Here is a 23,931-nt window from a genome sequence, read left to right as displayed (position 1 = left end):
GTCTGCTGGGCCCTGGGACGGGGCAGCTAGTTTCTCCTTCCAGGTCCACCGGTTTCCAGGTCTCACACCTGCCAATCACGACTGCCTCAAACACCCCTCCTCCTGCCCCAAAGAGTGAAGGGCCCCAGGGAAAGCCTAGTTATTTGATTTTTTTTCTCTTGTAAGAAACAATCCCTTTCTATTAAAGTTCTGCAGCCATGTCCCTTTCTCTGAGGAAGTGTATGGGTTACTATGGCCCCACAAATAATGAAATCACGAAAGTAATGCAAATAAAAGCAACCATGAGACTGGCCAACATGGGAGCGTTTACATGGGAAATGCTGTCCTCTGGTGCACTTGTGCTGCGAATACATATTGGTGCAAACTTCTGGCAGGGCAGCTTGGCGAACATTTAAAACCTGTAAAATGTGCGTGTCCTTTGAGCCAAATATTTCACTTAAGGACGTTCTGGGTGGAAGGAATAGCGTGAGCACAGATAGGGAGGTCAAAAAGACCAAGTGTTGACGTCAGACGGAAAAATTTAGGCTGGCCCTTTGCCTGGGGAAGAGGGGGAGCTGCGGTTACTGGGCAAGCTGGGCCACCGCTACCCCTGTCCCCATCAAGGGTTGAGCCTCAGCAAGCAGGGGCCCTTGCTGGAGAACTTGGATTCCTCCGCTGGCTGGACACCGGGACAGAGGACTCCGGGAGCAACTTTGTTGACCAGCTGTGCGGCCAGCCAAGCCTGGATGAAGCTTGGGGAAGAAGGGAGTGGAAGGGGGACGGCCCGGTAGAATGAGCTGCAGGGGCTTGAGCATTCCCCGGGAGGAGGTCTGGAGCCTGGAGCTGATGGGGCTTGAAGCTGATGGCCCTGCAGCTGCCCATGAAATGGGCAGTGCACTTGTTTTATTCCTCCTTCTCTATAATGCGGTGAAACCAGAATTATGAGCCCATTTCCCAGATACGGAAACTGACTTCAGAGAGGTGCCACAACAGACCCAAGGTCATGCAGCAAAACCCCAATTTGAACTTGGGTGTGTCTGATTCCCAAAGTCAAACTCATTCTTTCGTGTGTTCCTGAACGTTCCCTGGGTACACCCTGGGCAGTGTGACCCTGGGGACTCGCAGGATGTCTAAAGCCCTCAGAAAGCTCACCATCAAGAGGGCAGTCTGGAATCGGGGCAGAGGGGGAAAGACTCCAGCAAACAGTGTAGAGGCCCAGTCCTTCTTTCATACCCCAGTCTTTGGCGGGCAGAAGAAAAGACCCCAGTGCAGCCCATTTGTTACCAAATGTCCCCCTCAGCGAGAGCATCAAACAAGGTAAACTTTCTGTGGGGCTTGGACCAGGGCTGTGCTGATCCCAGACGAGCAGTGGGGCCTGGGCAGGCCTGTTTCCTTCTGTGAGCTCATGGCCTCAGAGCCTCCTCCTCCCTTTCCTCCCTTTGCCTGGGTGACTGAATTCATTGGAAAGTCGCCACATCTCCTTACTATACCCTATCCCACCCCCTAACCCCACCCCCACCCCCGCCACCGCTGGGGATTTCTCCCCCCCTCCATCTGTGAGCAGCTTCCTCCGCCTGTTTGGGAGAGTGAGATTTCAAGTGTGCAAGCTAGAGGAGGCGGACAGGGCCTTTTTGAAGCTAACCCACATGCCTCACTCACCCATTCATTTTGTTAAATTCCAGCTCCTCAATAGCACTGCGAGGCCAGGACAGGAGACCAGGGATGGGACGGCAAGTCTATGTGTCAGCTCGGCCAGGCCCAGGGGATTTCATCTAACACTAATCTCAGCATTGCTGTGAGGGTTCTGCAGAGATGGTCAACATCTACAGCTGGCCGACTGTAAGTAAGGGGGTTTACCCATCCAATTAGTTGAAGGTCTTGGGAGCACAGCTGAGGTTTCCCTGAAGAAGAAATTCTGTCTCAAGACTGAAGCGTCAGCTCATACCCAAGAGTTTCCAGACTGCTGGTTGGTTTCTCTCTCTCTCTCTCTTTCTCTCTCTCTCTTTCTCTCTCTCTCACACACACACACATACACACACACACACACACACACACACACGCACGCACTCGCCCGACTGGCTTCTCCTTCATTAATAATGAATAATAACAATGATAGGAAACCCCATTTGTGCCTGGCTCCCCGCTGAGCTCTGCTCACCTGCATCATCTCTTTTGTCCACTTGAACTTGGCTCTCTGATTAACCCCACTTTAAAAAGGGGGAAGTGGCTGCAGAGAGGTTAATGCAAAGCCACCCAGCTTGTGAGGCAGCTCTCCGAGGAGAAAACCGGTTCTTTTGTTATCACCTGTCACCCCTCACTGGCTGAACACTACCTCCGCAGCTCTGCCTGCTGCTGAGCTGAACACCTGGGACCCCCCAGGGCTGGGGACCAGGCACCTGGCTGGAGGTCTCCAGGAGCAGAAATGGATGAGAAGGAAAGGGCGGGGCCTGGGTGGGTAGGGTGTGGGGACTGAAAGCCAGGTCCCCAGCTGCTGGCCCTTCCTGACCAGTAACCAAGATGAGGAGCCTCCCTTGGCTCCCATCTGCTCTGGGGACTGAAGAGTCTTTCCAAAAAGTGACAGCCTTTGTACGAGTGGGCCAGCAGTTGATCAGGCATTTCCATGTCTAAAATGCTCTCACAAGCCCATGGAATTATCTCCATCGACTGCAGGGTCAGGAAGCTGCACGGGGCGCACAGCTGGGAGGTGACCACAAGACCAGGTGTCCCCAACCCATTTCACACAGTCATAGCCCCTGCGGCCAGGGTTTCCACACTATGACTGCAGCTAGCTCAGGGTGAGCTGACCTGGCCTTGGGGATGGGAGAAGGGGGCTGGTGCCTGACACCCAACAGCCCTGGCCCCTGGATGGGAACAGATGGTGCTCTAAGCCTCTCTAGCAGCACCTGGCCCAGGTCCCTTCATGTGCCCCAGCCCAGGACCCAGATAGGAGATGGGGAAACTGAGGCTCTTGGGTTTACATTTTCTCACACAGTCAGCAAACAGCGGGACTGAGATTTGAATCCAGGCCCGTCAGACTCCCAATCCAGTGCTCTTGCTGCGCTATGATTTTTGAGGGTGACGTGTGCGGGAGAGGAGGCGCAGAGCCCTGGGGGAGTGGTCCTGGGGTGTCATGGTCAGGTTTATGTGTCAACTTGGCCAAGTGGTGGTAGCTGTTTGTCTGGTTGGGCAAGTGCTGGCCTGTCTGGTGCAGTGAGGACATTTCATAGGATTAGATCATGATCACGTCAGCTGCATCCACAGCTGATTCCATTTGTAATCAACCAAAGGGGAGGGTCTTCTGCAATGAGTGATGCTTAATCTAATCACGGGAAGCCTTTTAAGGAGGATTCAAAGAGACAGGTGCTATTCCTGCTTCGGCTGGCCAGCCTCTCCTGTGGAGTTCGTCCAGACCCTCCATCAGAGTCATCAGCTTCACAGCCTGCCCTGTGGATTTTGGACTCTGCATTCCCGCGATCGCGTGAGACGTTTTTATACATTTTATATTTGTGAGTGTTCTTTGTTGATTCTGTTTCTCTTTAGAACCCTAACTAATACATGGGGTGGGGGCGGGGAGGTTGGCAGGGATCAGGCAGGCCCACGGGGGTCTTGTCCAGAGAAGGCTGCAAACAGAAAAAGAGGGTGTGGCAGGAGACACTTCCTGGGGAAGGAGTGGAATGAAGGAAGCCCGTAGCAGAATCCAATCCCGAACCTCAGCCTCTGTGAGGCGGGAGGTTCTTCATGAAGGAGAAGCCAACTTCATGCAGCGAGAGCCCAGTGACGGGCTGGGCCAGGACAGGGGTGGGGGTGGGGGTGGGGGGTTTTCTGGACCCCCTGGGGACATCTTGGCTTACTGGGAGGTGAGGAGCTGCCGGACCACCTGCCCAGGGAGGAGAGGAACCCAGAGCCTGGGAAGGTTGCCACTCTACATCCCTCTCGGCAAAGCTGGGCCGCAAGGACCCAGCCCTGAAACAGGCCCTGGTGGTTAAGTGACACCCAGGGATCAACTCTATTGAACACTTATTCTGAGCCAGCAGGACCAGGCACCTTTCCTGTACCATCTGTATAATCCTGCCACCTACCTCTTCGGCATAAGGTGAGAAAACCGGGGCTGGTGGCAGTGAAGGGACCTTCCCAGGCCCCACAGCCAGAGTGGCAGGAACAGGCTGGAACTGGGCAAGTCAGACTCTAAATCGGTGCCCGCTGGCCCATACACTGCCGCATACCTTAAGTGATGTCCACGGTTATCACGGAGGGGGCTGGCCTCCCTGGGCGGGGGCTGGCACAGGGAGTTCCCTCGCAGGCTTTGGGGAAGATGTCAGGAACCAGGGTGAGCAAAGCTCGAGCCTAGAAGGTACACGCCTGCCCTCCACCTTCCAGGAAGGCAGTTTAGGAGGAAGTGAATGGTCAGGATTTGTGGGTTCAAATCCAGGCTGTGCCATGAGCGAGTTGTGCAAATTTGGACAACAGGATTTCCACCCCCCTGCTTTGGTTTCCTCACTTGTAAACTGGGGATAAGTGGGTAAGCTGGGAATAGCTCCCGACAGTGCCTGTGGGTTCAGATTGTGTGCTCAGGACATGCCTGCAGCTCCTGGTTTGGGGGAGACTGAATACGTGCTAGTGTTTCTATTATTGGAGAGTGTTAAGGGGGGCGTCTGGTGGGCAAAAGCATTGAGTCAGGAGACCCCTGGCATCCCACCCCCTTCCTCAGTCACAGAAGCCTGTAGCAGCAGGTGGATGAGAGCTCCTTGAGGCTGCAGCCAGCCTGTGCATGCCAGGTGGAGCGTGGGCTTCCTACTGAATGAAAGAGTGAATAAATGAATCCATAATACCTTTGATTTAGTGAGGCCTCTGCCTTCCAGGGACTGTTGAGAAGTCGGGGAGACAGGCTGGAAGCCAACGATGGTGCCACAGTGGGCTCATCTTTGGGCAGAGGAAGCCACAGCCTCAGGCAAGGGGGCCAGGAGACTAGGTAAGGCTATGGACGCTTGGAAGAAAAGGATAAGGAGTAGCTGCCCAAGGCAGATTGAGGGGAGGAGCCTGGGGGGTTGGGGTTGGGGGATGCTGGGAACCAATGGGGCTGCAGAGATAAGAGGACAGGGACCACCCAGGGAAGTTCAGGGAGTCTGAGTTTGAGTCTGAGCAATACTAGGTTACTGAGCTTCTGAGGATGGGATGAGGTGATTTCCAAAGGGAGGTCATGGCGGGTGGGGGTGGGGTGCAAAAATAACTGGCCCTGCCCGAGAGGTGAATTTGCATTTTTAACATGCATCCATCCCTGCTGTTTTTTTAAATTCTGGTGACAGGTATACAAAGCAAAATACTTCCCGGATACAATTCAGTGGTGTTAATTGCATTCACAGTTTTGTGCTACCATCACCACCCTCCATTACAAAAACTTTTCCATCATTCCAAACAGAAATTGTACCATTAAATATTAACTCCCTATTTCCCACCCCACCCCCACCCCTGGTAACCTGTAATCTTTTTTCTGCCTTATGAATTTGCATAGTCTAGTTATTTCATGAAAGTGAGATTATACACTATTTGCCCTTTTGTGTCTGCCTTATTTCACCCAACAGATGTCTTCCAGGTTCATCCATGTTGTAGCATGTACCAGGATTTCCTTTTTACAGCCGAATAATATTCCGTTGTGTGTGTATGGCACATTTTTTTGATCCATTCATCTGTTGATGGACACTTGGGTTGTTCCCACCCTTTGGCTATAGTGAGTAATGCCACTATGAAGACTGGTAAACAAACACCTGTGTGAGTCCCTGCTGTCTGTACTTTGGGATATGTATGTAAGAGTGGAATTACAGGGTCATATGGTAAGTCTCTGATCAGCTTTTTTGAGGAACCACCAAACTGTCATCCATAGCAGCTGCACCATTTTACATTCCCACCTGCAGTGCATGAAGTTTCCTCTTTGCCTGCATCCCCACATCCCATTGATTCTGATGTGGGCTGCCAGAGAAGACACTACAAGAAATGCCATCCCTAGGGCTACTGTTTAATTTGTTAGATCTATGGGAAAACAATGTGCTTCTACTGACATTGTCCTATTTCAGTAGCTTTGTCCTCCTCCTGAGTAAGACAAGCATCTAAGGTGCCCAGTGCTTGATATCTCCCGCCCACCCAGCTCCCCTTATTGTGATTCCCTGGGATTTTAATTCAAGGGAGATATTAATTTTGTTTTAACTTTTTTTAACGTTGAAGCTTAACAGGTGTAAATAAAAATGCACAGATTCTAAGAGTACAGCTGGATGGAGTTTAACAAACTAACAACTCTGTGTAACCACCACTCATTTCAAGTTATCGAATTACAGACACCAAGAAATCCCCCTCGAACAAATGTTAAAATAAATTTAGTAGATTGAAATGCTGGTGGTTGGTGAGAGGGAGGGCTGAGGGGTATGGTATGCATGAATTTTTTTTCTTTTTCTGAATTGATGCAAATGTTCTAAGAAATGATCATGATGATGAATATACAACTATGTGATGATATTGTGAGTTACTGATTATAAATCAAGAATGGAATGACCATATGGTAAGAATGTTCGTGTTTGTCTGTTGTTATGTTTAAAAAATAAAGAAAAGAAAAAAAAGTCCCCCTCACATCTCTCCGTTATTACCCTTCAACTGGTAACCTCTATTTTGACTTCCAAAATTAAGGTTAGTTTTGCCAGTTTCTTTTCTTAAAGAGTGGTTGTAGGTTTACAGAAAAATCACATGGGAAATACAAAGTTCCCATACCTCCCTACGCCCAGCAGTTTTCCCTTACTAACATTTTGCATTAGGGTAGTACATTTGTTAAAATTGATCAGCTGATGTATTAACTAAAGAGTTTTGCCTGGTTTTGACCTTATATAAATGGATTCATACTTTTTTTCACTCTATATCATGCTTGTGAGATCCATCTCTTCTAAAATATGTAACAGTGCTTTATTCTTTTTCATTTAATGTGTATGTCCAATTTACTTATCCATACGTTATTGGTGGGTTTTTGGGTCTTTTCTAGTTCGTGGCTTGCTATGGGCTAATTTGTGTCACCCCAAAAGGATATATTCAAGTCCTAACCCCCAGCTCCGTGAATATGACCCTATGTGGAAACAGGATATTTGAAGATGTTATTAGTTAAGATGAGGCTAAACTGGATCACAGTCAGTCCTAATCCTATGTGACTGGTGTCCTTATAAGAAGGAAAGGGTTGGACACAGACAGAGAAGATGGTCATGTCATAGAGGCAGAGGTGGAGTCATGCTGTCACAAGCCAAGGAACACCAAGGATTGCGTGTTGTTGACAGAAGCTAGAAGAACCCTAAAACAGATTCTTTGCTATGGATTTCAAAGGAAGTGCTGCCCTGCTGACATGTCAATTTGGGCTTCTAGCCTTCAGATGTGGATACTATGAATTTGTTGTTTTAGGCTACCTGGTCCGTTATACTCTGTTTCGGCAGCCCCAGAAAACTAAAACAGTGCTTTCACAAGTAATGATGCCATCAACATTCTCATATACCTCTTCTGCTGAACCTATGGATGTGCACCTGCTGGGTGTGGAACTGCTGAGTCAGACTGTATGTGAAAGTTCAGCTTTAACGCATCCTGCCAAATAACTTTCCAAAATGGTTTTCACATGTTTATTTACCATTTCTTTATTCTTCTGGAACTTGCCTTTTCATTTCTTCTGCCAATTTTTATTTGGCTTTTGTAAAGGGGGATTTATTAGTTATAAATTTCCACTTCTAAGGCCATGACAATGTCCAAATTAAGGCATCAACAAGAGGATACCTTCACTTTTAATCAAGGCTGATTCCAGGGTTCTCTGTCACATAGGAAGGTACATGGTGACATCTACTTTCTTTCTCTCCTGGCTTCTGGTTTTAAACGGCTCTCTCAGCTTCTGGTGTCTCCTGGGGTGTTTTCCTTCTATATCTCCAAACGTCAGTGTCCTCCCCAAAATGTTGCTCTCTTACAGGACTTCAGTAAGTGGATTAAGGCCCACTTTGGATGGGTGGGGTCACATCTCCATTGAATCAACCTAATCAAAAAGCCCCACCCAACAACAGGTTGGCCCCCACAAGATTGGATTAGGAGAACATGGCTTTACTGGGGTACCTAACAGTTTTCAAATCAGCACAGTTGCTATTATCATTATTATTATATGTCACATATAAGCTTTGACCAGAGGCTTTCAGGTGCATATGAAGGGCTTGTCTTGAAGTTTAGCCCTTGGCACCTCTAAAGAGTGAAAAGAGAATATTAGCATAGATTCCGAGGAAAATAAGGAATCAAGAAAAGAATAATTTCAATTCTTTCCTCCTCCAAACGCTAAACATGAATATTTAAACAAGCACTTAAAATATTTATTAAGCTGTTTCTATTTTTTTAAAGGGAGCAATAGCATTACCCGGTCTTTCCACTTTTATAACTTCTGCCACAAGATCTCCTAAATTCATGATAATTCCTAAAAGGTCCCACCTTTTGCTAATACTCTCATTAGATCCAGAATTTTTACACCCTCCAATGGCTTTGTGTTGTCAGTATCTAACTGTAATAGGCCAATCTACAGCCCCCTGCGGCTGCCCAGGCAGCAGAGGAGGCTGATTCTCTGCAGACCTGCATCTCTCATCACCAATTTTTATATTGTAGTTTTTTTTTCTTCCATTATTGATCTGTGGGAACATTTTATATACTGTGGATACTAATGTTTTGTCATAAATGATGCAAATATTTTCTATTTATCTTTTAACCTTATTTATGGTATTTTTAGCCTTTTCTATGTTATGTTTTTATTATTCATGGTATGAGGATGGGTCTTTCTATGCTTGCCAGGAAACTAAGAAGCTATTCAGGAAAGGTTAACAGATTTGACTACATTAACATTAGAAACACAATAAGAAGTCTGGATGTTATCTTGGTAGCAATGGAAAGCCCTTGGAGGCTTTTTTGTTTCTTAATTAGAAAATTTACATGATTATAATTGCACTAAGAGTCAGTCTATCACTTTCCTATCTTTCTGTCTTGGTACAACCTAGTTCTGAGTTAATTTTTCAATTGACCAGAACTTTTCCTACTATTTGCTGTTTCTTGTGATGTTGGGCTCCTCCGATATCAGAGCCTTCTGCTGTTTTGGCTGCTGGTGACAGTCTTTGGTATGGCTGTGTATGCTGCACCTGACAGTAGGAAGTGATGAAACAGGTTATACCTTTTCCTAGGTGCTATTCACTAGGAACTTAAAATCTTTTCAATACTAATCCCGCCCCCCCCCCCCCCCGAGATGCAGATCATTATTCTCATTTCACAGGTGAATAAATTGCACGGATTCAAACCCTGTCTTGTCTCCTTTTTCACACTGCCTCTAACGTGCACTTTGATGGCTGGGAGATGTCTGGAATACATGCTCTTATTATTAAGTAATTCAGTATTTGAGCAACTGCTATGTGCTATGTCAAGCACCTAGCTCTTTTAAAAATTTTTTTAAATCCTTCCCAAAACACTTCAATGTAGGCGTCATGCCCAATTTACCGACAAGAAAACTGAAACCAAGAAGAGCGAAGTGACTCGCCTAAAGTCACATTCTGGAGTTAGTATTCAATTCGGGGGTTAGTATTTAAATCCAGGACCCGTTTAAATTCCTCATGCGCCAAGCTACCTCTTCACAACAGATGGGACTACAATGTATATTTTGAGGGAGATGTCTGGAATATATGCTCTTATTATTAAGTAAGTCAGTATTTGAGCAACTGCTATGTGCTATGTCAAGCACCTACCTCTTTTAAAAATTTTTTAAAATCCTTCCCAAAACACTTCAATGTAGGCGTCATGCCCAATTTACCGACAAGAAAACTGAAACCAAGAAGAGCGAAGTGACTCGCTTAAAGTCACATTCTGGAGTTAGTATTCAATTCGGGGGTTAGTATTTAAATCCAAGACCCGTTTAAATTCCTCATGCGCCAAGCTGCCTCTTCACAACAGATGGGACTACAATGTATATTTTGAGGGAACAGTTCCGCCCAGGCTCAGGAACACCTCATGAGAGAGGTAACCTTCGAGCCGGCCGATTATTGCTAAATAATCATCGAAGACATGTCACTTTACCCTTACAACAACCCTACGAGGTAGGTGCTACCCACATCTTCAGTTTTACAGATGCAGAAATCGGGCGGCAGCGGGGTCCATATCACAGTGCGGCCTCCCATTTATTAGGCTCGATCCCTTGTCCCGGATCCTTCTCGGTCTCTTTTGGGTTTTTTCTTTTCTTCCTTTTTAGGTCCCTGAGGGTTGTCAGCCTCCAGGGCAGACGGTCCGGCTCCTCCAAGGATTCACACGCCTGACACACCACAGCCCCGGGTCAAAGGCGAAGAGACACACACAGACAGCCTGACCTCGGAAGCAGTTGCCGCAACGGCGACCGCGGCTTCGGTTGCCAAGGCACTGCCCCGGAAGTAGAGGGCGGCGCGCGGCGAGCGGGACCGACAGGCAGCTTGGGGCGTCCGCCGGAGAGTTGCCGGCGTGGGTTTGGCGGCGCGGGCGGGGCCGGGGCGGCCCTCTGTGGCCTTCCTTGGCGTTCGCAACCCACAGGTGAGGCCCCCCCCCGCCGAGGCCGCCGCCTCGGGGCCACTGAGGGTGTGGACGAGCACGCGAGTGCGCGTGCGTGGGCGAGCTGTGAGCGCCCACGTCTACGCGGCCGCTGCTATGTGATTTAGAAGCTGCCAGCCGACCTGCATCCTCCAAGAAGCAGCTTGCGCTGACCGCTCTTGCGTCCGATTTTCCATGACTTATCTGGGTGCCGCCCGTTTATTGTAATTGCATTATCATCAGTTTTATACGCTTTCGTGGTTATCCCAGCATTTCATTGTTCCTAGGCTTTTTTCCATTCATTTGCAACCTGGATTGTTTCTCTTGGCATCTGTTGCAGGGCGCAGTGCACCTGTGGCGGGAGCTCTAGGCTGGAGACAGGGCACTAGAGTTTCTATTCCTGGTCGCTCATTATAACTCTGTTTGTCTCTGGACAACTGTGGCCAAGGTGTTTTCCCTCCTTTCCCCATCTGTGTGTATGTGTGTGTGTGTGTGTGTGTGTGTGCAGGGAGTCCACTCCTTAGAGCAGCTGGCATATCACAGGAGGTTAACTTGAGAAGTAAAAGTACCTTATAATTGTAAACCGCTTTGGGGTTTGCATGCTGGTTCTTTGTTCAGAAAACAAACTGTTGACCGGTCTTGTGGACCTTACAGCATCTCATGGCAATACCGTGTCATTTGCAGCCATAGAGGCTGCAGGCTGTAAATATTTGCATTGTTATTTCCTTTAAAAATGGCTTTTTTTTTTTTCCTTCTGAAAGACGACCACCTGGAAAATAATCTAGATGCCCTAGAATCCTGGGCCTGGGTTGGAAAATCATTAAAACTGCTAGTGATCAAAATAGCACTAAGGGAAAAATAATAATACAAAGAAAAAATAACTCTGGGTTAGCTGTGATGGAGGGGCATAGAGGGTTCTTATTTCCTGATGACTGGATCCAGAAGAGTGAAATGATTCCCATAAGTTCTCCTGTGCTTTGTCCCAAAAAGTTGGCCTGGCTTTTGACTGCGAGTGATAGTTAATAGGAAGTGAAAGGCTTCTTGTTAAAATGTCTGTCCCCCTGAATTGGATTTCTGCCCCAAAAAGCAGAGATACTTCTGGTGATTTGTCCACATTCAACAGATATCAACTAAACTCCCAGCCTGGTACTTCATCCTCTGGGAAAGCTGTGAAAGTCTTCATGGTTGATTGTTTATAAGACCCTCTCTCCTGTGCATAACTGTCAGCCCCTCTAGGGCATGGGCCATGTCTAATTCAATGCTTGGCACATGCAGCATTTATTTGATCTCATGTGGAGGGAATTTACTCATTTATTTTCGTTCCTTCATCAAATATTTATTGAGCACCTGCTATTGCTGGACATTATTCTAGGTACTGTGGATTCAGCAGGAGATAAGGCAGAACAATATTTCTGCCTTTATGGAGCCAGCATTATCTGTGCTGAAGACAGCTAATCATTGAGAAACCGTATGCGTGAACCAGACCAGTTCTGGTCTGCATATGATTCTTTTGCATCCCCTGGAGAGCTTGTTAAAAATGCAGACTCCTGGACCCTACTCCAGGGAGTTCAATTCAGTACACGGGGGTGAGGCTGAAAGCATTTGTATTTCTAACAATGTCCAAATGATGCAGAAGCTTCAGTGAGCATAATTCTTTGCGTAGCGCTGTGCTGAACGGTTTGTGGGCAACCTGAGCGACGGCTTGGTTAAGAGGGGAGCCATTGAGATTGGGCGGTCAGGGAAAGCCACTCTGAGGAGTTGACCTTTGAGTTAAAGGCTGAATAACAAGAAGGGGCCAGATCTAGGGGAAGAGCAGAGTTTTAAGACAGGACACAGCTTGGTGGGTGTCAGGAGCTGAGAGAACTCCTGGGACTGGGTAGGGTGGTGGGAGACAAGTCTTGAGAGGTGAAGGCCCCCACGTCACACAGCACCAGCGTTGTTTGTCACAGGTGCACTGCTAGTCTTATTCTGAGTGCAATGGGAAGTGACCGGAGGGCTTTGAGCAGAGTGATGTGATTTGTGTTTTAAAGAGTCTGCTGCTGAGTGGAGAATGGTTTCAAGGGAGTTAGGATGGCAGCTTGGAAACCAATTGGGGATTGCTGTGGTCATTCAGGAGAGCGGGGATGCAGTGGGGACATGGAGGGATTTGGAATCTTCTGGAGCAGAGCTGACAATGATTTGCTGATGGATTGAATTGATCACTTCTTTGAGGCCACAGTTAAATTTGGTTCATTCTGTTGTTGAAGTACTTTGCCGCTTGGGCTTACAGCTTGTTGAACAAGTCTCTTGCTTCCCCTGGATCTGGCCTGTTTTGAGGACGACCTTCCCTCAGCTTTCCATTTCCCTCCTGTGGACTTGACATAGGGCAGCTGTCGGGTAGTGAGTGAATGGATGACAAGTTAGAATTCCCATGACCAGCCCAGGGCTGCCCACCTGAACACTCGTTCCCAGGCTTCTGTAGCTCCTGTTGCCTTGTCCTGTGAGTGGGACCCCAGTGGTGCTATGAAAGTAATCACCAACTGGTTTCTGCCTGGCTCACTGTGGCTGAACTCCTCTAGTGGTGATAGTCCCAGCTATATTCTCCAGCTGTGTTCAGAATAATGATGAACTGTCACCCTCTGTCCTGCTTAGGTTCTTAAGATGCTCAGTCTTGAAAGTAGCCTACCAGGTGGCTTAAGATCCATATGCATGGATTCATGTGAGCTAATAGAGACTTAACATGCCAAGTTCATTAACAACCGTATCATTAACTCCATTTTCTTCTCTGTTTTAGGAGGACGGGATACTAAAACAATCTGATATCAGGTATTTATTTATTTTCTTTTCTAAGGAAAAGGGCATAGTATTTCCTAGGATTGGGAAGGAGTGAACCCAGTTCTGTGCTTTGGGGATTGGCCCATTGGTTTATTTGTCTCTTCTGTGGATGACTTGTGAGGCCTCTCACTGTGCCTGGCCCCTCTGGGTATTGGGGTCTGGGATGAAGCAAACCACCCCCCTGCTCTGGGAGGGAGGCAGTGAGGATGGGCTACAGGTTGCAGCCTCTCTTCTACCTTTCATTCTCTGAGCCTCACTTTCCTCGTCTGTATAATGGGGAGCATTCTTGTGACAGGGCATCAGGGAAGCTCTAACGATGAACATGTTGTTGGATGGTACACCTGCCCTGCCCAGCCTGGTGCTTGATACTTCCTAGTGCTTATAAGTGGTAGCTGTTGTGATCAGTGGTCATTTCAGTATCTCTTTACCCCCTGAGGGTGGGCTCTGTCCCCAGCACCCAGCCAAGAGCCCAGAAGGCCCACCGTAGATCAGGGCTGGAATAGGAGGAGCGTGCAGCATTGAAACAGGGAACCTTCCAGGAAAAAGCTTTTTCTGCGTGATGGGCCTGTCTTAAATTCACTCTCTTCCCTTGCTGGTAGTTCTGACTGCCTTCCTAGCCTACTGCCTATATCACCTCACAGTCACCCCAGCTGCCCTGGCAAGGAACTTGCCCCCATTCTTTTGTTAGAGAGGTTAAGGCCCTGAGGAAACTGGCCACCAGCTGTGGCTCAGACATGTCAAGGCTGAAAATGAACTGGTCTCCAAGCTTCAGGTATGGGTGTCACCAGCAGTGCCCTCCTTTGGTTTTTTCCAAGGCTGCCTTGATAGTTTTGACACCGACTTGGAGCTCTGCTGAATAGAAGCCTCACATCTCTTTAAAGGAGAGGTGGCCTTCGTTCATTTCTTCCTTTTCTTTCCTTGTTAGACCGTAAACGACCACCTTTTCTGTCATCATTTTTTATGTTTCCTGTTGCCCACATATATTTATCATCACTTTTTCTTTCTTTTTTGTCAAAAGTAACATATATAAAAAAAGCAATAAATTTCAAAGCACAGTGCAACAATTAGTTGTAGAACAGATTTTGGAGTTTGGTATGGGTTCCAGTTCTGCAGTTTTAGGTTTTTACTTCTAGCTGCTCTAAGATACTGGAGACTAAAATAGATATCAGTATAATGATTCGGCCATCATACTCATTTGTTAAACCCTAACTTCTCTGTATAGCTCCACCATCACCTTTGATCTTTCTCCTACTCTTTAGGCATATTTGGTCTATGGCCATTCTAACTTTTTCATGTTGAAAGGGATGGTCAGTAATAAGGGGTAGGGAGATAGAACTAACTGGTGTTCTAGAGAACCTCTAGGTTTCAGGACTTATCTGGTCCAGGGACCCATCTGGAAGTTGTAGGTTTCTGAAAAGTTACCCTAGTGCGTGGAACCTTTGTAGAATCTTATATAATGTTCTAGGTATTCTTTAGGATTGCCTGGAATGTTTTAGGCTGGGGTTTGGCAAGTTATAATAGGTAGCAATGTCTAACTGAAGCTTCCATAAGCGTGACCTCCAGAGTAGCTTCTTGACTCTATTTGAACTCTCTCAGCCACATACTTTATTAGTTACACTTCTTTTCCCCTTTTTGATCAGAATGGCATTGTTGATCCCATGGTGCCAGGGCCAGGCTCATCCCTGGGAGTCATCTCCCACGCTGCCAGGGAGACTTTCACCCCCGGATGTCATGATCCATGTAGGGAGGAGGGCAATTACTTCATTTGCAGAGTTTGACTTAGAGAGAAAGAGGCCACATCTGAACAACAAAAAAGGTCCTCCAGAGGTGACTCTTAGGCACACCTAGAGGTAGGCTAAGCTTTTCCACTTCATACATAAGCGTTACAAAAGCAAGCCTAAAGATAAGAACATATATTTAAAACTCTTTATGAGCACACGTTGCTCATTCTCATTTCCCCTCAGTGTTTGGTTTCTAGGAAGCCTTTGTAAATGCCTAAGGAGGGTTCCATCTCCAGGGAAGTGACTGTTGAAACTGAGAACTTGGCTGAAAAGACTGACCCTAGGGAACTTGTCCATCTATTCACCCTCCCATGAATGTCTCCTGTGCCATCATGGGTAACAGGGTGGACAAGAGGGATGGAGAAAAAAGCTTTGATGTAAATGCCCACACTCGAATCTAGAAAGATTTAGCAGAATGAGAGGGAAATAGATGATGAAGTGGGGTCCTGCCATTCGTGCCATATGGAAGGAATGTACATAAAGAACTCAGATGCAAGGTGGGAGGTTCTGTATGCCAGCAGAGCCGGCAGTGGATGTATACAGAGGACCCAAAGGAGAGGAATGTTAATCCCAGTTGAAGGCGATTTGAATGGCTCCGTGGAGGAAGTGGCGTTTGAACTGTGCTTTGAGTGGTCAATAGAGTTGGATAAGAAAGCAACCGAGACATTCCAGGCAGGGAGAACAAGGCTTGTAGGTAAGAAAGGGTCGGCGTGGGTGCCAAAGCCAGGGGGCCTGAAATGGAGGGGTGGGATAGCAGTTTGAAAAGATCAGTGGGAGTCAATAATCATTGTCATTCAAAAATATTGGTCACAAGAGAAGAATCTAGCTGTATTTTCCAGTGTGCCTTGTTAAATAGAATATGCTGTCTGCTGAACATTCTGGTTAGTCACACACAAAAATATTCACACAGTAGTTTGAACAGCTCTTGATTTGTGTTATATGCACTTTGTCTGTGCCTTGGTCTTGTTTTGGGTAACAAACAAAGGCAGGTGACACTGGAGAGAAATTGGATGTTCCTATTCACTCTGTAAGTCCTGGGGTAGGCGCAGACTGAACGCTGTCCATCGGTGAGGATGTGTCCACATGACGCAATAGAAGGAGCAAGGAACCAGAAGTTGGAACATAACCCCGTGGTCCTGACTCAGGCATTTACCTGCACTGAGGCCACTTTTCCTTCTCAGTAAAATGTGGAAGAAGTATTAGCCCTGTCTGCCTTACTGAGTTTGGGGATCATAGACCTGGAAGCATTTTATGACTGAAAGTACTGTTTTTATTATTCAGTTTTATTATTTATGTAAGTTCTTAATGTGATAACAAATGCAAAATATTTTCTGTTCTCACCACTAGCAAGTATACAATTCAGTGTGTTCATTACATTCATGGTGTTGTACTATCATCACCACATCGTCTTTATTATTTTAAATTATTCCTCTTACTTCTGTTTTCATTTCCAGATGGAATTGAGTGCCTGGTTTAAGGTGACCCTGCAAGATTTATGTTTGAGTATGCCCCATGGCTGGCTAGTGGTGATGGTGGTAGTGTGGTGATTGTGGTGGCAGCAGCAGCGATTGGTGATGGTGATGGTGGCTGTGGTGGTGGCAGTGGTGGCAGTGATTGGTGGTGGTGGTGGTGGCGGCGGTGGCGTCCGCAGCGTCAGCTATTGATGATGGTGGTGGTGGTGGCTAATGGGCCTGGCCTGGTGGAGGGTGTGGTTCTCATCTGAGAGCCTGATTCTGTAGTTGGACTCCAGGGGGCAGAAGGCGAGCAGGATTTGTCGGGGATTTCGGGCTGGGAGGCTGGAATCAAACCAGGGAAAGGGAAAATCCCCTCAGCGCTTGGCTTCCATGTGATACTGTGACGTTTGTGGGCATATGGGATTTACTCATACTCTGAGGTCTGAATTAGCAGCATGTGGGGATTCCTCCCTTGCGCTTTTGTCACCGTCTTGGTGTGTGGCTGCTGCTTTCTCACATGAATCATGACCCATCATCTACTAGCAGTAGGCGCTTAAACGGCACTTTGTGATGTGCAGAGAACAAGTTCCCATATTCCTCCTGCTGACCTTGTGAGCCAGGGGTTGTCGTTATCTGAGGAAGGTCAGGTTCACAGAGGGAAGGCGACAGCTGTGGGGAGAGGCAGCCCCTTTGGAGTGGCATCATCCCGGGTTGGACTCAGAATGCCTTGACAAGGTGGGGTTGGTTCCTACACAGGCTCTTGATTTTGGAGCCTTAGCTCCCTCATCCATAAAATGGGGCAATGACAGTAATAATAGTGAGTACTTGTCGAGTGCTGTTCTTAGTATCTTCATTTTATATATGAGAAAATAGAGGTTCAAAGAGGTGAAGTGTCTGCCCAAAGTCACGGTTAGTGAGTGATGGAACTGGAACTCAAACCCAATCTCCATACTTTTATTATTATTATTTTTTTAATTGGTTAGGGACTGTAAACCATGCAGCTTCTGGAAGGTTTGGATGCCTTTGTAAGCTTCCCTTCTTAACGCCATACTCTCTACCACGGTAACACCTCTTGGGTTCTGCCAGCCTTACTGGGAGTGTTGTGTGACAGCACTTGGAGCTCAGACTGGCAGGTCTCCAGGCCCAGTATATCTGAGTCCCCAACTTCACATCCCTTGATTTTTCTGTCCTGTCAAGTTGCCCCCAAAGCAAAGCAGTTGCAGGCCCATAGAGGAGGTACTTCCATTCATAAGAGACCCTCAAAGCTCTGTCCTGATTTTGCCACAGAGCCCCTTCTTCAGATAAGGTTGTGCACAGAAGTGTGAACAAATATGCCCTCTGGTTGGGGTAGGGGCAGGAGCTTTTAATCCTGCCCCACCCTACATGGAGCTGCCCAGGGCACAGTTTGTAAACCAGGTTTTCTGGAGGTAGAAACTAAGGGCCAGAACAGTGAAATAACTGGCTCCCAGTCATACCGTGGGACTGCCAGGCCTAAGACCATCATCCATCAGCCAGTCCACAATGAGTACCCACATGTGCCAGGCACAGGCTGGGAGCGAGAAAGCCACGCCCCTGGCCTCTAGCAGGGATGGCGGCTTGCAGGAAAGCTAGCCTGTGGATGGGCAGGACAAGGAGGGGACATGGTCGTGCTCAGATGTAGGTCCACTAACTCTCACAATCAGAAATCAGCTCAAGGGCAGCCTTCCCCAGCTACCCTGACCAGGTCCCATCCTTCCATCAGCTCTCATGGCCCCGGTGGCTCTGTTTGTGATTCTTGTCACAATTGCACTTGGGCATTTTTTGGGAATTGGTTAATTGCTGTCTTTGTCTTCTACCAGCCCAGGGTTTCTCTCTTGATATTTGGGGCTGGAGTTTTCTTATTGGTGAGGGCTGACCTGTGCTGCCCACTAGATGACAGTACACTCCCCCACTGCCTCTGGTTATGGCAGCCAAAATGTGTCTAGACTTTGCCAAATGTCTCCTGGGCAGCAGAATCGCCCCTGATTGAGAATCGCTACTGGGAAAGATCAGGTTTGGAGTAGGGGGCTTTAAGCTTGTTTTGAGTGATTTGAGGGGAAGTTAGTTGTTAAAGTTTCATAGTTGTCATTGATCTCTTCCAGGATTATGGCAGGAAAAGTAAAATGGGTCACTGATATCGAGAAGTCAGTGCTGATAAATAACTTTGAAAAGAGAGGATGGGTCCAGGTGACAGAAAATGAGGATTGGAATTTTTACTGGTGAGTATAAAAGGAAGGATTGTATGTGTTTTTTTTTTTGAAGACTTTTAATCGGTATTGTTTATTGTAGGACTAGGAAGGCATTGGGGCTTGTGAAGGATTACATTTTCAGAGGTAGAGGTCTTTCTGTCCACAGCATTATTTCCCATTGTTAGACATTTTTTGTTCCCAGGCAGTTGAGCACTTGAAGATAAAGCCATTTGTCAGTATATGTTCTGGAATGTTCCCTCCTGCACTTGTTGTTTGTCACCCTGGGAAGTGAAGCCCAAAGGTGTCTCAGCCCAGCTGAGTGAGATTAATACTGTGCGAGATTTGAGTGGGAACCAAGAGCCTCGTCTCCCCTTCCAGTGAGTTCCTTACAGTGGATGCCGGTGGGGGTGGGGGGTGAGGGTGTATGTGTGTCTCTTCCAGGGAAGTCCAGTTCCCCCTGCGGGTTTTCCTCCTGGAGGTAGAAGGGCAGGGATGCGCATTGTGGGAAGAGAGTTTAATATTTCCTTTTGCTTCCCTCTCCTACATTGAGAGGGTGCTGGGTGGACTGATTTTTCTTTAATGGAAAATGTGTGAGTTAAACTAGAGAAAAAAAAAAAGCAATATTTTGGCATTACACTTAGGTGGTTCTCCACCAGCCAGAAACCTGGGAGTCACCCCAAATTCCCCCAGCCCTCGCCCGTCCTGTCCTCCTACCTCCCTCCACCCTCTGGAATTGGTAAGGGTCCCATGTCCTCCTCCAGCCTCTCCCTTTCCTTCATGCAGCCTCAGTCCAGGCCTGGGGTCATGGCAGTATTAGCCTCTGACCTGGGCTTCCTACCCCAGCGCAGCCTCCATCCTGGTAGGGTTAGTATACAAGAACAGATGTGATGGCTGCACCCTGCCGTCCAGAACCCTTCTGCAGCTCCCTGGGCCCTGAGCACTGCAGTGATTCTTTGAAGTGCAGAGGAATGGGTGGGGAGCACATCAGGGTCTCCTTCACCCTGCTCATCTGCCCTCCCCAAGTCTCCTGCCTGCCTCTGTCCCCCGTTACTCTCCAGCCACTTCAGTTCCCTGCCCCCTCTCCCTAGTGCCCAGCTGTTTACCTAACAAAACACTTTGTGCTTCTACTCCTTTGTTCACACTGCTCTTTCTGCCTGCCCTCTCTCGACATACACACACACACACACACACACATTTGGAGAGCCCCAGCCCATCCTAATCATAGGGTTAGAAGCCTGGACTCTGGAGCCAGTGCATGAATGGGCTCACACCCTGGTCCATCCACTGCCTGGCTGTGCACTCTTTAGCAGAAAACCTTACCTCTGTTTGCAGTTTCGGTGCTTGAGGTTTCCATGAGCGAATGAATGCACAGCGCTTGGAGGGTGCCTGGCGTGGGGCATGGGGCAGGTGTCCTCTCAGCATCCCAGAGGCACAGGCCTGGCTCAGAGGGCCCAGGACCCAGGGTCTGTCTCTAGGACTGAACGAGGGAATGACCTTTGTTTTGCTTTTAACAATAGTTAAGGTTACCTGGACTTCAAATCACAGCTAATTTCTCTTTGGGAGTATGGGATGCAGTTAGGGAAACATCTGTAGAGTATTTCAGCACCTGTGTATGGTTTGACATCTAGTTTGTATTTTTACTTCTCAAAGGTAAAATGAAATAATTTATCCAGAGCTCTGTTCGACAGGAGCTGCGAGAAAAAAGGTTGAATGAGACAGTGATTCCTACTTGTGAGTTTTGTATCCCACAGCTCTGTACCATGGGTTTAGCCAACCACTAAGCAGTGCTTGGGCAGGGGCTGAGTGCCTCCTTTCTTCATGCCAGATAAGAAACATTGTGGAACCATTTTTAAAAAGAGAGATAGAGGAAAAGAGCTAAGCACTTTAATGGCTGTGAATATTTGATATCTTAAGAGCTGTTTTAAGCACTAAGTGTACTCTCAGTTCTTAAAAAAATGATTAGGGTAAAATATTGGAAACAGCTAAATGTTAAATAATGGAGGAAAGGTTAAGTACATTTACTGAGTGGAAAGTGGTGAAACTATTAAAATAATTACAAAGATTATACAGCAAGTTGGAAATTGTGTAACATTACTTTATAAGAAAAAGCAGATGATGAAATTGTAGCTGTATTCTGAGAATAGCTATTCAAAAATAGCTTGCATATGGGCAAGAACTAGGAGGAGTGTGAAACATGACAATAGTGACTATTGTAGATTAGTATATAATTAGCAATTGCCACATTAATGCTGTGTAACAAACATAAAATTCAGGGGCTTAAAATAACCACCATTTTTACTGCTCTTGAGTTTATGGGTTTGGCTGGTGGTTCTTTTTGGCTGGGCTGGGCTGGGGCCAGCCTTCTCATGCATCTACTGTCAGCCGATGGGTCTGCTGAGACTTGGTAGGCATAGGATGCCCTCGAGAGGATGGCTGGAGGTTTCTTACATCCGTCCAGCTGGTGAGCCTGGGCTTGTTCTCATGGTATTGGCAGGGTCCAAGCAAACAGTGGATGCTCTTGAGGCTTTTTGAAGTAGCACACTGTGCTAGTCTGAAACTGTGTACCCCAGAAAAGTCATGTTCTTTAATCCTAATCCAAATTTGTGGAGGCAGAGTTGTTGTTTGGGTGGGAAATAATAGTCCTTTAAAGAGCAGACACAGAGAGCAGGCACAGATGTTTGGAGATCGAGACAGGAAATACCCTGGGTGCTAAGCACAGGTTCACAGAATAGCCAGAACCTGAAGAGAAGAAACCTCAGTCCCTGAAAGATGCTAAGCTAAGAGATGAAACCTCAAAATCTGCTCCAGAGCAGCAAACTGAGGACACACAGATGCTTAGAGAGAAAGCCACGGGAGTCAGAAGCTAAAAGCAATGGAACCAGGAACAAGGACCAGCAGATGCCAGCCACGTGCCTTCCCACGTGACAGACACTGGCCTTTCTTCGGAGTCAAGGTATTTTTCTCTCGGTGTCTCAATCTGGACATTTTTCTGACCTTAGAACTGTAAACTTTTAACTTAATAAATCTCTTTTATAAAAGCCAGTCCAGGGTGGGCCACGGTGGTTCTCTGGCAGAGTTCTTGCTTGCCATGCTGGAGACCCAGGTTCAGTTCCCAGTGCCTGCCCATGAAAAAAACAACAAACAAATAAGCAAAAAAAAAGCCAATCCATTTCTGGTATATTGCATTTTGGCAGCTTTAGCAAACCTGAACACACCCCATCACTTTTGCCACATTCTTTTTTTTTTTTTTTTTTAATTAATTAAAAAAAAGAATTAACAAAACAATTAGAAATCATTCCATTCTACATGTACAATCAGTAATTCTTAATAACATCACATAGTTGCATATTCATCATTTCTTAGTACATTTGCATTGATTTAGAAAAAGAAATAAAAAGACAACAATAAGAATTAAAACATTAATAGAAAGAAAAAAAAAACAAAAAACCTATACCTCACATGCAGCTTCATTCAGTGTTTTAACATAATTGCATTACAATTGGGTAGTATTGTGCTGTCCATTTCTGAGTTTTTATATCCAGTCCCGTTGTACAGTCTGTATCCCTTCAGCTCCAATTACCCCTTCTCTCTTTTTTTTTTTTTTAATTAACGGAAAAAAAGAAATTAACCCAACATTTAGAAATCATACCATTCTACATATGCAATCAGTAATTCTTAACATCATCACATAGGTGCATGATCATCATTTCTTAGTACATTTGCATCGGTTTAGAAAAACTAGCAACATAACCGAAAAAGATATAGAATGTTAATATAGAGACAAAAATAAAAGTAATAATAGTAAAGTCAAAACAAAACAAAACAAAACAAAACAAAAACCTATAGCTCAGATGCAGCTTCATTCAGTGTTTTAACAAGATTACTTTACAATTAGGTATTATTGTGTTGTCCATTTTTGAGTTTTTGTATCTAGTCCTGTTGCACAGTCTGTATCCCTTCAACTCCAATTGCCCATTATCTTACCCTGTTTCTACCTCCTGCTGGACTCTGTTACCAATGACATATTCCAAGTTTATTCTCGAATGTCTGTTCACATCAGTGGGACCATACAGTATTTGTCCTTTAGTTTTTGGCTAGACTCACTCAGCATAATGTTCTCTAGGTCCATCCATGTTATTACATGCTTCATAAGTTTATCCTGTCTTAAAGCTGCATAGTATTCCATCGTATGTATATACCACAGTTTGTTTAGCCTCTCTTCTGTTGATGGAGATTTCGGCTGTTTCCATCTCTTTGCAATTGTAAATAACGCTGCTGTAAACATTGGTGTGCAAATGTCCGTTTGTGTCTTTGCCCTTAAGTCCTTTGAGTATATTCCCAGCAATGGTATTGCTGGGTCGTATACTTTTGCCACATTCTTATTGGCCAATGCAAGGCATAAGGCCCGCTCAGATTCAGGGATTAGGATGTAGACCTTACTTCCCGATGGGAGTTGCTACAAAATTACATTTCAGAGGTTATGTATACTGGGGTGGTGGAGAATGGGGGCCATTTTTGCAGTCCACCACAGTTGGTGAGTGTTTATTTCAAAGGGTCATTTGCCCCTTGAAGAAATGACTGTATCCAGGCCAAGGGGAAAAAATGAACAAGAAGAGCTTGGAACAGCTTGTCAAACCTAAAAGCAAGGACATTATCGAAGAGTGCTGGAATCATGTCAAAAGGACTCGGGAGACAACTCAAAAGGCTCCCTGCTCCAATAAAGCAACTGTAATGGATCAAAACTCATCCACTATGTTTGAATCTAGGAATTAATAAAAACACCCAAAACAATGACAGTTTGTGGCAAAATAAAGATAGCTACAGATGTTTAGCACTCCTCCTGTCTAGGGGCAGGGGCTGTGTCCCTTCCTCTTGAATGTGGGTGGGGCTCTGTCTGCGTTGACCAACAAAATATGGCAAAAGTGGTGTGTGTCATTTTCCAGGCCCTCCAAGCCTAGCAGCTTCCACTTCCTTTGTGGGAACCCTCTTGCCAGGGTCCCAACGAGTCACTGTGTGAACACTGTGGATGGCAGTTGCCTCCATGCCCGGCCTTCCAGCTGTATGCACCAAGGCACCCGACGTGGAAACAGAGTCACCTCGGATCCTCTAGACCAGCCC

General features: G+C 46.6%; 1 protein-coding gene across 5 annotated transcripts in view; it reads left to right on the top strand.

The window, feature by feature from the left end:
* The first annotated feature begins 10,441 nt into the window (after positions 1-10,441).
* The window catches only part of TTLL1 (TTL family tubulin polyglutamylase complex subunit L1), a 64,560-nt gene continuing 51,070 nt past the window's right edge, over positions 10,442-23,931 (top strand). The window contains exons 1-5 of one of the 5 annotated variants that reach the window (XM_077169092.1): positions 10,442-10,560; positions 13,331-13,362; positions 16,607-16,630; positions 17,185-17,341; positions 18,727-18,843. In XM_077169092.1, the coding sequence (XP_077025207.1) occupies positions 18,731-18,843 (113 nt within the window). In that variant the 5' untranslated portion in view covers positions 10,442-10,560; positions 13,331-13,362; positions 16,607-16,630; positions 17,185-17,341; positions 18,727-18,730. Of the gene's footprint in view, positions 10,561-13,330; positions 13,363-16,606; positions 16,631-17,184; positions 17,342-18,726; positions 18,844-19,015; positions 19,191-23,931 lie in introns of those variants that run through there. The other 4 variants (XM_077169093.1, XM_077169091.1, XM_077169094.1 and 1 more) reach the window with 4 other exon arrangements.

This window comes from Tamandua tetradactyla, chromosome 7 (genome assembly GCF_023851605.1).
Source record: "Tamandua tetradactyla isolate mTamTet1 chromosome 7, mTamTet1.pri, whole genome shotgun sequence".
NCBI classification, from domain to species: domain Eukaryota; kingdom Metazoa; phylum Chordata; class Mammalia; order Pilosa; family Myrmecophagidae; genus Tamandua; species Tamandua tetradactyla.
This window is presented reverse-complemented; position numbering and strand designations above follow the sequence as displayed.